Consider the following 15,092-nt stretch of genomic DNA (forward strand, 5'->3'; position numbering starts at 1 on the left):
TTCAGTAGCCCTCCTTTTGTTCTCCTGCTCATCTGGACTGAGTTTTGTAGTAGTGTAGTAGTAACCCATGAGATGCTAACTTCCATACTGGTACTGACTATAGTTGAGATGTAGGGTGAGCTGTGAAAAAAACACCAGAAGCATGAACTAGACAACATACTTGCTGCACAAGCAGATACACAAAGTTGCTGCAAATACACAAACAAACAGTAGATTAAATGTAAGAGCTCATAATGAAAGTGATTCCAGGGACACGGGTCTCCCAGCCAGGTCCACCCTCTGGAAACGCTTCTGTTGTGTTGAGCATGACGCTTGTGTGTGTTATTTGCCTGTGAGTCAGTATATGGAGACTGTGTTTGCAGGTGTGGGTCCCCCCACATTCTGGCTGTGTTGCAGACCGCTTCAGAGGGGTCCCTGCTCCAGTTTGTACTTGGCGCGCTCCCGCTGCGTCCACGTCAGCATGGGGGGGGGGGGGGTGGGGGGGATCAGCACCCTGGACAGCGGCACCTGGTCAATAATAGAGCAGCTCCGTCTCTGATGCCCGGATGCTGGGAGCGTGCACGGGGGACCGGGTTCAGCCACCGGACCGGGATGGATGAGTACACGGAGAAACAGCGACTTGTTTACAGGATGACAGTCAGAGCTCTCTCTCTCTCTCTCTCTCTCTCTCACACACACACACACTCTGTTCCGGAAGTAGCTGCTGCGTTGGTTCAATCTCCAAGCCGACCATTTCGAGGAGGAAAATCAGCGCCAGCAGTATCATCAGCACCATCTATCTGATCCAATAATCGATGCCATTACTGCCGTGTAGCTGCTGTCGGATGCGGAGCCGTCTTCATGCGTCTTCTCCCGTCTCTGGTTAGAAAAAAAAAAGCGCACGGTGCCTTTATTCTTCTGCCTCTCTCTCCCTCTCTCTCCCTCTCTCATCTCCGGCTCGCTATGAAATGCTGATGGACATCGAGGCGAAGGATGGCAAACATGGGGCTGTCGGAGGGTTTTGTTGCCGCCGTGTGTTTGCAGCTATAGGCTTCTGAAGGAAGAAAAATGCAAATGAAAGGGGATTGTGTTTTTGATGTCGACGTGGATTGTCGGGGTGGATGGCACGGATTCTTCGTGGATCAAGCAGAGGCTTTACAAATGAATTAAGAGAGAGAGAGAAAGGGGGACCATGATCTGACGCGCCTGGGATGCTACAGTGAGGGGACAATAAAAACAAAAAAAATCAAACTTCCGTCCTGTCACTCATCTCTCTGGCTTTTTTTTTGTCTGTTTGTTTTTTGGATTATGATTCTTGACAGGAGTCCCAGATGTGACTGTGTGGATGGCATGTCGTTGTGTTTTACAGCCCAGCTCCTGTTTCCTGGCTCTGTGCTGCTCTCTCTTCCTCTCGTCCACCACTCTCTCGCAGTCTTCTGCTTTGGGTAGCAAAAAAAAAAAAACATGTAGGCTATTTTCTGCTGCAAGCCCAGTGCATCTGAAAAAAAAGGTGTATTTGAGAGGAGCAGCAGCGGTGAAAGGAGAGAGAGAGGGAGGGAAAAGGAAAATGGACCATGGACATCAAACAAACACGAGGAAAGACTGTAGCTAATGTTTCTGGGGTGCGGTGGAAGATGCATCCACACGGCGTTTGCTGAGTTGTTTGAGTAATGAATATTGAAAGAGTGTGTCGGCCAGCTGAAAGGGAAAATCTTTCATCCGCATTGGCTTAGACACACACACACACACACACACATGCCATCAGTGGGACCAGAGCCTTCATTTCTCTGGGTTTACAGCGCAAACATGAGCGCACAATAATAATAATAATAACAATAATAATAAAAAGAGAGAAGGGGGGAGAACAGAGAATCACTTCACTCATTTATTTCTGGATTCTTTATGTAGCCAAACATGTTCAAGTATCGGATCCGCATGTTTTTCAATGAACTGAAGGTCCTGGTGTTTATGCGATCCGATTCACGACAGTCCGGCTCAGACACAGATAGACGGTCCACCACCACCACCACCACCACCACCATGCGAGGTCTGGGGATGGGCGGCTGCGGCTGGCCGCCTTTCGTCGACTGCCATTCCCGGGACGACGAGGAGGAGTACTACGGCAGCGACCCGCGGCCCCGGAGCCTGGCGTTTGAAGACAAGGAGCCCAAGCTGCAAGTGGGCCTGGACGCCGTGTCCCTGGCCAGCACCGCCAGCAGCCTGCGGACCCCTCAGTGCCGGATCTGTTTCCAAGGCCCAGAGCAGGTATAGTAGAACATGCAGCAGAGAATGATTTTCCTTAATGCTGATGATGCCACGTCTGTCCTGTGTGTGTGTGTGTGTGTGTGTGTGTGTGCTGTTTGTTTCTGTGCGTAAAAGAGCCATTTCACTACCACGCATGATCCAAATCAGGAAGTTCTTTGTAACAACCACTCTCTTTATCTGCCATTTTGATTTTTTAAATCACAAAGGGTCTGTGATTCAGTGGAGCTACTATGCTGTCCTACATTTCTCTCTCTCTCTCTCTCTCTCTCTCTCTCTCTGCCACCCACCTCCCCTTCCAATCTGAAAAGAAGAAGAAGAAAAAAAAACAATCCAGGATGAGGGCCTATAGGTTTCTGACTGATTTTATTTTTAGAGCCCCCCCAAAAAAATCACAAATGGCTTCAGGCACAGCCTCAGTCCCTCAGTCCCCCCCTTCTTGTCCTCCTGATCGGATGACTGCTCAGTGATCTGATTATCTAAATAACACTGTTTTCATAACTAATCAGCAGCAGTTCCCACACATCTGAAATCTGTCCAGCATAGCAACAAAGAAAGTTAGCCAATTAGGCCCTCCGGATGACAAACAGAGTGAGAGGGCCTGAATATGCATGAGTCACATTCGTTTTTGTACATCAACATGTCCGCGTGTGTCACAGGACAGGACGATCAGATATTGATCCTGTGATGATGATGATGATGATGATGCTGTTTTTTTTTCCTCCCCTCCACCTCGTCTCTCTAAGCCCAAAACAAAACAATAAGTAGTGCACATCTTTGGTCTGTGGCCAGACGCTGGTCTCACCAGATGTGCAGAAACCTGTGCCGCCTGGATCAGCAGGTAGTCCTGAAGCCTGAGATAATTAGAAACCCTGTAAATCCTGCAGGAGCACAGATGGATATTACCATTTAGTCACTTCCCTAAGATAGGCGTATAGTGTTATTGCAGCCCATGTGCTAATTTATGACATCTGCCGGAGAGTTTTTTATTGTGACACATAGTAAACTGGAGACAGAGCATAAATCACTTCGGGCTTGTTTTGGATCGGAGGCCATTTGATGTTACAGACAAGGGGATCAGGCCCGGGTTTACTGTCTGCCAAACATCTTCCTTTAATAAAAAAAAGGTTCATGTTTTCGGGCTTTGGGCTCTCCGGCAAGGTGACTCATCGTGCAACATGGCTCTGAGCTGCCTCTTTTAGCTACAGACAAAGAGCAAGCAAACAAAGCACTGAGGGAGAACCCTGAACTACACACCAGCTCCACAGCACTCTGCTCAGAGTGCCTCATGCCTTCTCCTCCTCCTCCTCCTCATCGGGTGCAGGGCGGCGAGGGGGGAAGCTCACGTTTGCCATTTTATTGTTATTTCATTATTCAAGCAGGTCACAACAGGGGCCGGGGATCATGTCGCTCACAGCGGCCCAATTACCTACAGACATAATCACCGCGCTCTGTGGGCTGCATTGAGAATGAATCCTTATTAACTGTCTGTCAAAGGCGTCTGTCAGTGTGTGCAGTGTGTACAGTAGCCGTGGCCACTGGCTCCACTTCACACTGTCTGAATCCACAGAAGCTGTCACAAAGGGCTGGCAGGGATGTACAGGAGTGAGCAGTGATGGTGGTGGTGGTGGTGGTGATCACCTCGGCCTGCCCTTTATACTCCTGAAGCGCCCGGCAGCGTCTTTCCACAGTTGGGAGCTCGGGGGGGGCACTTCCACACCAAATTTATTTTTTTATCTTTTTTTAGTTTAAAGGTTGCAGCTGAGGAAGACCACTTCCTTAGTCATGAAGTGACACACCAAATTATCACCTTCACGCCTCAAGGGACAAACCCACGCCAGATCACCCGAGCAGGAGGAGAGTGTGTGTTTGTGTGTGAATGTGTGTGTGTTTGTTTTGCCTTCTTCTTTCTGTAGTGATATTACATACTTATTTTTTGACTTAAAACAACAATGAAGAGATCAAAATGTTCTGATTTCAGTCCTCCATATTAAATGGCAACATGTTTGGGGGAAAAAAATGGCCTCCAGACACATTAATAGCAGATTACAAGGCCCAAACATTAGCCTCACACTGTTACTTTTTAGGACAGTCGCCAAAAATGAACACAACTTCCAGGTTGTTTGAAGCTTTAATACAATCAGCAGAGGACACAAGCTAATGCTATATGCTACACAGTGGCTCCAGTGCTGCCTGCTTTACCTGCGTATTCTCATTTATTAGTCGCTCAGCTGAAATTCTACATGTCCATGGGGCGTCTGGGCACCGCTTTACAACACCGGACGCTTGATAGTCATCCCACCAAACAGGGATTTATGATCAGAACAGACCAACAAACAAGTCGGCAGCACAAACAAATCACTGGCTCGTTCTCTTTTATCTCTAAAATAGCTAATCTGTGAGAAATCAACCGTGCTTTTTTATCAATCTGCCTTCGTTTTATATCAGTCATAACTTTGTTTTTCTTAAATACTGGCCACTGATCATGTTGTTTCATGTAAACATTGACTGAAAAGTAAACAAAGGGAGGATCAGATCACTGTCACTGACTGAGCTCCAGGCTAATCCAAATACGGGCAAAGAGGTGGAGCCTGTATGGATCTGAGGCAGCTTGTGATCTACACTTAAATCCACTCTCTTTGTCATCAACAGGGAAGTTTCACATAGACACCAGGCTGTAAACATGTTGTGTTAAAGCGGCTCTTTTTGTGCGCTGAGGTCTGTGGGGGCTGATGTGGAGCCAGCCTCATGTTGCTGCCTGGTAAACCTGCATATTTAAAAAGCAGCTACATATGTAGGACTTGTCTTCTAATCATTTATGTCACAGTTTCTGCACCACAGACAGACTCTTAATGAGAAAGATGCTGATTATATATTAAGTCGTCTTCTTTTGGTGCAGCCACAGTCTGATACTACGTGTTCATCCTGCTGTTTTTTCTGCCGTCAGGGTCAGGGTTGGACTCTTCAGTAACATAAACAGCTTAATATTTAAATTATTATCCCCAAACCTTCAAAGTCTTCACATATCCTGCTGATTTTTCTTTTTACTTTTCTTTGCCAAGTTGTTTATTTTCCTGTGTTGAGTCATTATTAGACGCCTTGACTCGACTCCACTCGTGTGCGCACTGTGATCTGAGCTGGATAATCAATATTTGTGAACATCAAAGGATTCTCGCTCATAGTTTGAATCTTAAGCCTGATTTTGAACTAAAATACGGCCTCTTGATCATCGTTAGCGGAGCTTCGCTGGCTCATCGTATCTCTGTTTGCGGTTTTAAAAGGATAATCTCAGCCTTTAAAGGTGTTTGTTTTTATTTCGTTCTCGCTGATCATGACATTAACTTTCTCATTCCAGCTGGGAAAACGTTTCCTCCCAACGACAGCCTGACATTTTACAAGCGTTTTTGCTTTCCGATTGTTTTTATTTAGTTCCTCATATACACCTGACCTTCTCTGTGTTATCTTTATAATGTCAGCGTGCAAGTTATTTTAAAGTTTATGAGCAGCATGTGACTCATGAGACAAGCATGAGCTGCTATGCATCGGGACACTTGAAGGCTTTTATTATTATTATAAGGTCAAAGAATGTGAAAGACAGTCAGGCTGAAGCCTTATCTGTGGGGAATTAAACCATTTGTTAATGACAGATTAGATCAAATTTAAACAAAAACCTTTTTTTACGTCAGATTTTTATTCAGTTTTGTTATTTATATTGATTTACATTTCACTTTATAGCATAAATGTCATTTTTCCTGAGGATAATCTGTAGTAGTTAATGTGTTTTTAATGTTTTTCAGTGACTCTCGTCACACGTTTTTGTGCTGTTGATATGCACGGTGCTGTTTTAGATCAACATATTTAGATCTCACTTTTGTATCAATCCATAAAAACAGGTTTTCCTGATCTGTAAACCTGAGTCTTGAGGGAGATAAAGGCAGAGACAGCCGGCAATAAGAAGGCCGGGATCAGCAGTCGACTGTGAAAACTGACACTCAGCTCGTCCACAGGTTCAGTTAGCATTTAGCCAGCTGTGGTATCAGATATCTAAACATCAGATTGGAGGCTGCTATGTCTCTGTATGCTAAAGCTATGTAGCCTGTGTTACAGTAGGATGTTGATCAGGATCAGATCAGGATGTTGGGCAGTAACACAGCACCTTTGTGTGTGTGAGCATTAATTACCTGCAGCAGCTTGTAAACACGTTGGTGCTGGTAGACATGAATCCACCGACACAGAGAGATCAGGTGTTTTCAGTGAGCGACAGACGTGTTGTTTCTTCAACATGTTGTGGTGTGGATCGTTACCATAGTAACCCTGACCCAAACCATGATCTTTTGGGTCTAAAACCAGAAGTTCAGAACTAACTAACCACCAACCTTCTGCTTATTGGACACTGGACATTGAAAGTTATCGCCTGAACAGGGACTTGAACCCTGGACCCTCAGATTAAAAGTCTGATGCTCTACCGACTGAGCTATCCAGGCTCTAAAACACCCCAGATGGGACTCGAACCCACAATCCCTGGCTTAGGCCAGTGCCTTATCCATTAGGCCACTGGGGCCACGATGGGACAATGGGACGATAAAGCACTGGGATCGTTTAAGTAAAAAGGACACCCACAGTGTCGCCATACGAGGCAAAGGGGACCTAACAAGGCTCCCACGTGTGACTAGATATGTGTGAAAATGTGCCCAGTCTTTATGCTATGCTATGCTAACCACCTACTGACCGTAGCATCACAGGAGTAGTATCAGTACTCTCCTCTTGTCCTCTGAAGTCAGTACCAAAATTGAATCCATCTCTTATGTTTTAGTCTTCCTGCCTGTGTGTGTGTGTTGTTTACATATCAGCGTATGGTAGCTGAGAGTTTGTAGAACTCTTCAGGCCTTAGCGGCTCCTCTCTCCTTCACCTGCCTGCCCTTGAAGCCTCACCGCTTCCTGCTGTTGTTGCAGCAACATGCCCCGTTTTTTTCGCCAGCCGGGCCTCACATCAAGCTGTGCCCATTCATTGATTTACCAGCGATTCACACTGATAATTCTCCCCCAACACGGCTGTTTGAAAAGCCTTTCACTCACACACACACACACACTTGAGGTGAAATGAAAACGTACTGTGAAATGCTAAGTCATCTGACAAAATGGAAGTTTGATGCTGAATGCTGCTGACAGCCGGAATGCGGTCATCCATAATGTGGTGAATGTGCCGGCGGGCTTCAGGTGCTGCTGTGGTGCCGAACAGACAGTCAGTTTGCCCAAAAGTCACTCAGCCCTTCACTTATAGGGACAGACAACAAGCAAACTGTTTTTTATTTATTGAAAGTTCGTATCCACTATTACCTGTGGATATTGTGTGCTCTGGGTTGGAGTTTTTTTTTTAACAGGATGTGCACTGTTTAAATTTTTACAAAACCATTTAATATTCTGTCTGCACATGTCAGCAAAACGCTCACTCAGCTTTTACCGCATGACTTCTGGTCACAGGTTAGTTGTTCATAGCTTCATATAGAGTGCAGAACTTTGTAGAATAAAGAAGTTTTGATAAAAAAGTTTGTATTGCTTAGATTTAGCCACACATCTGAAAGGTTTTGAGGTTCTGCTGGCGTCAAACAGAGGACAATTGTTCATGTGTGATGATGCGTTGCTTTAAAAACAGCAAGCCTGGTCCCTTTAAAGCTCATTAATTAATTAGATTTTACTTTAGAAAGCATTATTGACCATATAAAAGTATAATAGGCAGAGATTTTCGTGCTACAGAAGCTCATACGTATGTTTGTTCCCTGTATGCTAAGCTAAGCTAATGAAATGTCTTATAGCTTCTACTAAAAGACTCTCAGATAAGAGAAAAGGGTTAATAACACTGTGGAAGGCTTTTTAATAGGAAAACATTTATATATTTTTAAGTTAAAAAAAAAACCATCTCTGAAAATACAAAATTTGTTTCCTTGTGTGTCCTGCAGGGGGAGCTGCTGAGCCCCTGCCGCTGTGACGGCTCTGTGCGCTGCACCCACCAGCCCTGCCTCATCCGATGGATCAGCGAGAGGGGCTCCTGGAGCTGCGAGCTCTGCTACTTCAAGTACCAGGTCCTGGCCATCAGCACCAAGAACCCTCTGCAGGTATCTATGACACAACCTGGATCTGTGATTATTACCATAACTCTGACTCTGAGTCCCCTCCAGATGAATCTGACTCACACTGACTGACTGACAAACAAGCTGGCGCAGCAAGGATCCGTCCAGCTGACCGCAACTCAAGTACCAGATAAACAACCATGTAAACAAAACACCGACCTGCTCTGTGATGGCTCTTAAAGCACACGAGTGGACGAGGCGGCAGAGCTGCTGCTGTCAGCACAATGAAATATACAACACACAAACGCTGCTGCAGCTCTTTGCTAGAACAAATCTCAGGCAGCCGCTGTGGTGTGAGGACTGTTTGCCATATTGTGCTGACACATTTTCCCTCTGCGTCACTGTCCGTCTGCCCTCATTTTCAGAGGCAGCCAATCGCTCTGAAACCTATTGAGACCGTGCCATGTGTGTGTTGTTGTTGTGTGTGTGAGGATTTTTTCTTTCTGCTGGGAAACAATGTAGACAAGTGGAGAGAAACTACTTTTTTGTTTGTTTACTTGAGGAGGCCAACGTTCTTTGGGGAAGTCTGCATGTTGGACTTTCAGACCTTTCAGACCTTGGGGATGAGGTAGTATCCTGAAGGGACCAATGAAGTGCTCATGGGCTGGATGACGGTGGACTTGTGGTCTGTAGTGTTCCTCCTCTTGCTCAGGGATCAGTGTAAGCCTTTTCCAGGCCGTCACCTTGATGCAGACCTCACTGATGTGGAGACTCTGTTGAGACTGTTCCTCTGTCTCTAGTTGGAGGTGGTGGTTTCATCCACAAACTCTCTGAGGATCCACCTCAGACTGTGTTTTAACATTGTCTCTGAGGACCTTCGGGGTGCAGTGAGCTGATCAGTTGGAGCTTGTTGTGTTTAACTGCACAGAGACATCACTCTGTGCCAATGTACCATTGTGTTATTAGATCATGTCATGTCCCTGCAGTCTCCACCATGCTGTTAGAATGAACATCCTCTACTACTGATATCTTCACATCCCTGCGTGGACCTCCTTAGGCCAGAGACAGCGTTGTCTTTTCCTCAAGCCACAAACTTATCAATCAGCCAACTTAGACAAACAGAAGTTCACACAGTTTTTGCCTTTTTTATGTTTTTCGCAGAACAAATGTTTCATTTTTTGGAGAATTCTTAGACAAAAATTGAAAAATAAAGTGGGGTTTTAGAGCATGATTGTTACCTTTAAAGGTTAGGGTAGGAGATTTTGAAAACTCAGTGAGAGTCAGCCAGATTTCCAAAGTAAACACACGCCCCTTTCTCTCGGAGCTCACCCCGAAGCCACGCCTCCCAATCACATGGACGCACATCACCCGAAGACGAGCTGCGGTCTGTGACTTCGGCCATCATGCACGTACCTCTCTGGTGCGCGCAGAGCAGGAAGAGAGTGACAACCAGCCAATACTACGTGCAGGGTCCACCCGGAGGATTGGCTGATGTTTTTAGTGTTTTATAGCTTCAGATGATTCATATTCTTCGCTTTAATGCGAAACTGCCGAACTAATCGGTTGCTATCGGATTGTAAAGAGAAGTTACACTAATTTAACAAAAGGTGCATCAGAATGAAATCTCCTACCCTACCTTTAAAGCAGCATTGGTCTTTAAGTGAGTAGATTACGTCTGCTGTCACTCATTCGATGCTGTTTCTCCTTCCCAGTGGCAGGCCATCTCCCTGACGGTGATCGAGAAGGTGCAGATCGCAGCCATCATCCTGGGCTCCCTGTTCCTCATCGCCAGCATCTCCTGGCTCATCTGGTCCTCCCTCAGCGCGTCGGCCAAGTGGCAGCGCCAGGATCTGCTCTTCCAAATCTGCTACGGCATGTACGGCTTCATGGACATCGTCTGCATAGGTAACATCAAGTCACATCAAGTCACGCCATGGAAATGGTTTCTCTCCATTTAGAACCCAGAGTGCAAGTAGAGAAGTATTAATAAACATTAGTTTGTATTATGCAAGGACAAACTAGCGTGGTGATAAAAACATGCATTCTGCTGGCTGTGGAGGTCACGCTAAATTACAGAACCAAACAGGCAGATGGTGCTCGGGTGGGAGACGCTAACAGCCAAACAAATTCTGATGATGTTGCAGAGAGAGCAGGAGACAGTTTTTTAAGGAGGTGGACTGTTCTTGTGTAATTGTAATGAGCCTGTGTAAGACAGCGCTGAGAACAGATGGCATCAGATATCTGCGCTGTGATTATTGCCAACTGTCTATTCTCATCCACACACAAGATGGAAGGAGCTCCTACCTATGTAGCTGATTGCAGCTCCGGGGTCCTTTTAGCATAATATTTGATGTAGAGCAGAGAGAATTCATCAGCACTGTCCTTCACCCTGCTGTCTCCTCCTCCTCTTCTCTTCTTCCTCAGGCCTCATCATCCACGAGGGATCGTCGGTGTATCGAATCTTCAAACGATGGCAGGCTGTCAATCAGCAGTGGAAAGTTCTGAACTATGAGAAATCAAAAGACTTGGGCGACCCGGTGAGTTCCAGCAGTAAGACTGGCGCACGCGGCTCTCGCGGCGCCCCCCACGGTCTGGCCAGTAGCGGCGGGGGGCGGCCGAGCAGGAGGCTAAGAACTATTCTGAACCACCACTGTGGATACACCATCTTGCACATCCTGAGCCAGCTGAGGCCCAACGACCCGCGGATCAGCGCCGCCGCCAACCGAGAGGTGGTGATGAGGGTCACCACTGTGTGACGGGGACTGACGGACGGGGATGGACATCGTCTTTGTGTCCCCGATGTACATGAGGAAAGGATGATATTAAATACTAAAAAGACTCAACAGGAGGCCAGCGAGGAGCTGAGCGATGCCGGGAGCATCAACACACACACACACACACACACACATACAAACACATGGACACATGGAGATTCTCCTCTTGTTTCGTACAACAAAAAGGAAGCAGGATGATCCTTTTCAATAATTCAAAGAACTGATGAAAACAAGGACAAAAAAGACATTGGACATGATAAACATGGGGGGGTGGGGGGGGGGGGGGTGTAACCAGGCTTTATAACCTGATCCGAGATGATGAGACTTTTTTTCCAGTTCAATATCAGGATGCACAGACAGCTTCTGTTTCCTTTTCTTGCTTTGATTTGTATCTCCTCCTCCTCTCCTCCTTCTTCTTCTTCTTCTTCTACTTCTTCTTCTTCTTCTTCTTCGTCTTCTTTTTGTTTTTTTTTACTCACTTTGATTTTTTTACGGATGTCTGATTTTAGAGGAAATCATGTAACTCCATACATGCCAAGCATTTTCCAGATCTATAATGATATCAGTGAAAATTTCAATGCTGGTTTCAAAAGAAAAAAAATAGAAAAAAAAAAAAAAAATATAGACCGAAAACTGAAACTAAACAAAACCATGAGAGAAACATTAAATCATTACAAGTTAATTTTTTTTTAACAAAAAAACAAAAAAAATGAATAAATCCGTTACACATAACCTTTCTGCAATAAAGATACGTATGTACATTTCACAGGGAATTTTGCATGGGTATATCATTTTATTCTTCATCACATAACATAAGCACATGACAAATTTGCTCTATTTCGAATGGTGCTTGCCAAAATAAACACTTTAAAAACATCTGAATTCATTGCACCAACGTTTTGTCGAGGACGACAAATGGCAGGTGTGTTACAGCTATTTCAGCTAAAATACAGAGTGTTGCTGCTGTGTGCTGATTCAGATTTGATAATAAGGAAATTATTGGATTAAAATCGGGGATCGGACGATCTCTTACCTCTCAGTCTCACTCAGTCTCATTATTTACCTGTAGCATGTATGGCTTGTTGTTTTTTCTGGTGTGAAAATGTTGTCAGGCAATGTTGTTTTATGGGGGAATAAAACTTAACGTTTTTTTATTTGCACATATTTATTATTTTTTTTTATTATTGTTAATGGTTTTATCTGACCAGACTGCATCGCCACATGCTCTGATTGGCAGGCGGTGTGTTGACTCACAGCACGAGCCTCCCACTTTCTACAACTCAGCTTCGCTCACGCTGCACCTCGCCAACATGGCGGCCGTTAGAGACTCCACGTGTCCCTTCAGAACCTGCCGGTGACATCATCCATACAGTGTCGGTTTTAAGTAGTACCTATCATGGTTACAAAGACAGGAAGTTGGTGCTTAAATCCCTGACTGCTGGTCTGAATGTGACATTAAAGGTGTAGTACAACATTTTTTTCCCTCCCCCTTCTGGTGGTGAGAGTTATTACACAAACGTTGTTTACACCAGTGTAGCTATTACACTTAAACAATGTACTTTTTCCCTTAAAATTATGTTTTTGGATGACTTTTTTGATGGCCTATAAACTCATGACAGTGTGAATGTTCCATCGTCCACAGCCTAAGTGGGTCCACGGCGCCTGGACCATACACTATGTAACTTCTGTGGAGCTAAACATGACCAGAAATGTGTCACTGTGGCTGCTTGAAGGTGGAGTTAGCCGGCAGCTAATCAAAAGATGGAGCTTTGAAGCTTGTTTGTCTGAGTGGACATTATGACAGAGCCAGAAACTGAAGAGGATCCTGTCTGAGAAGACAAGGAATAGACAGAGAGACAGTGACCGAGCCAGAGTGAACACTGGACCGGCTTACGCTCATTGATGAGAGCTGATGGCGATGTGACTGTGGCTTCGGGGTGAGCTCCGAAAGAAAGGGGCGTGTGTTTACTTTCCAAATCTGGCTGACTCTCACTGAGTTTTCAAAACCTCCTACCCTACCTTTAAATGAAGATGAATGTGTGAGGGCGAGCCAGATGTGTGTGGATGTAACGGGTGTGTGTGTGTGTGAGGTAAATGAGTCAGTGATACAGATGATTGTGTGTGTGTGAGTGACGTGTTTGTCCCTCTGCAGTCAGTGACAGAGCTGCTCCACCACAAGCTTATCTGATTTGTCATCAGCCAGAAAATAAACACACACTCCTTTCTCCATTCATAGAGGAGGCTGCGACCCCAACACATATTTACACTGATTTCTCTCAAACTCAGTTGTGCTGCTTTAAATTGTAGATTATTATCTTGTAACCTGGTATTTTTGTGGACATTTACTCACAGTTTCCTCTTGCTTTTCATAGTTTCCCCAGCAGGAGCTTCATCATCTGGAAAAGTTTATATGTAAAAACATCTTCAATGTCGCTTTAAACAAAGCTTGCAGCCATTTCAGCAGCATGTGTGTAACATTTAGAGAAGAGTACAAAGGATGCTGCCGTGTTGTTTTTTATTTTCATATTTTATTATTTTTTTATTTTTTATTATTTTTATTATTATATATATATATATATATATATATATATATATATATATATATATATATATATATTATATATTATATTACATATTATTATTATTATACTTATTTTTATTACATTTTATTATTTTTTATTACATTATTTTTTATTACATATTACATTTTTTATTTTCATTGTTTTTTATTTTCACTCTACGATGATGGGCGTAGAGTTTGATGAGTTTTTTAACTCTTACTGTCACATAAGGAGACGACTCCTTCAAGTATTTGTTGTCATCAGTGCTCAAGGTTGGTCACTTTGTTTGAGGATGTAAAAAATAGATGAAAAATAGACTCAGATTCAGACTAAGGCAGCTGAAAGCTAAACTAACAAAAGAGCCGAAAAGTGATGGAAACTAACAAAGCATGGACCCAAAGGTCAACGGGACGAAACCTGGACAACCTGCATGCTGCCTGCAAGAGTCCAGGCATCTCTCTGTCTGGTACGCACCAGCCAGCGGGGACAACAATAGATATAAATGTCAGAAGAGATTAATACTTGATATTTAAAGGTGTAGAAGCCATGAAAAACACTTTGGAGTTCATTCAAAGACGGATCCTTGGCTCGGGACAGAACAGACTTCCTCCTGTTGAGTTGAGGGAGGGAGGGAGGTCAAATTAAAAGCTGAACCCTGCACCTCTAGTTTATTGCTTTTCATTTATCTAGTTTTTAGTTAAACAAACAATGAAGCTATTTTAAGGCAACTGGTTTGCATGGTTTTTAAAGTAAGGTCAACTAATTGGATTTTACAGTGTACAGGCAGAAACTGGACCTTTAACTTGTAGCAGAACTGAGTTAGGAACAAGGAGTCCACACTCTTACTGTAAGTCTCAGGATGTAACTGTGTAAACATGCCAGAACAATACAGAGTCAGGATAATGGCTTCTTCTGTGTGTGCATCAGCCAGAGTTTGTCGCCACCTAGTGGCCGTTTACAGTCAAAGACAGTGGACAGAGAGAACAAAGGAGTGAGAATTTTCACAATATCTAATACAGGCAGAGGCTTTAAGTTTGGACCATGATGTATATGTTGGAATGTAAAAAATATAAATACAGAAACTCAAAACAAAAAGTGACGAACCCTGAGCGATTGTATTCTGATTGTAAAATAAAGACAATTATGTGATTTTATTCTGTAAATTCTGTAAGAAAATTTATAATTACAATAAAAACTGGCCATCATAAAATGTATTTTAATCTGAAACGTAACAAAATCAAAGTTCTGGCGTAAAATAATACATTTTATTTTGAAAATTGTACCCGGAAGCGACACCAAGTTCTGTGCTGAGACTTTTATTTTGAAAAGAACAAGCAACAACTTTAGATTTACTTGCACAAAATCTTAATTTAAAGAAAGAAGTAATTTTCTGCAAAACAGTAACTTGTTTTAAAACCTTTATTTATTTTATTTTGAAATCCTCAGTG

At 43.9% G+C, this 15,092-nt stretch overlaps 1 protein-coding gene and 1 non-coding gene across 2 annotated transcripts; one reads left to right on the forward strand and one right to left on the reverse strand.

Moving 5' to 3' along the window:
- The first annotated feature begins 698 nt into the window (after positions 1–698).
- On the forward strand, positions 699–11,228 carry marchf9 (membrane-associated ring finger (C3HC4) 9). The gene is made up of 4 exons (XM_028410367.1): positions 699–2,244; positions 8,199–8,354; positions 10,022–10,214; positions 10,734–11,228. Exons 1-4 carry the CDS (start codon positions 1,894–1,896, stop codon positions 11,063–11,065), a joined length of 1,032 nt encoding a protein of 343 aa, XP_028266168.1. The 5' UTR covers positions 699–1,893; the 3' UTR covers positions 11,066–11,228.
- Positions 6,653–6,725, reverse strand: trnak-uuu (transfer RNA lysine (anticodon UUU)). The gene has a single exon. It is a non-coding gene; the product is annotated as a tRNA-Lys (tRNA).
- Positions 11,229–15,092: the final 3,864 nt, after the last annotated feature.

This window comes from Parambassis ranga, chromosome 7 (genome assembly GCF_900634625.1).
Source record: "Parambassis ranga chromosome 7, fParRan2.1, whole genome shotgun sequence".
Classification (NCBI taxonomy): domain Eukaryota; kingdom Metazoa; phylum Chordata; class Actinopteri; family Ambassidae; genus Parambassis; species Parambassis ranga.

Excerpts from the sequence above, each read along its gene's own strand:
- marchf9 (XM_028410367.1), top strand. The coding sequence starts at position 1,894 with ATGTTCAAGTATCGGATCCGCATGTTTTTCAATGAACTGAAGGTCCTG. Across the intron at positions 2,245-8,198 it reads GTTTCCAAGGCCCAGAGCAG|GGGGAGCTGCTGAGCCCCTG; the intron begins GTATAGTAGAAC and ends TGTGTCCTGCAG. Across the intron at positions 10,215-10,733 it reads CATGGACATCGTCTGCATAG|GCCTCATCATCCACGAGGGA; the intron begins GTAACATCAAGT and ends CTTCTTCCTCAG.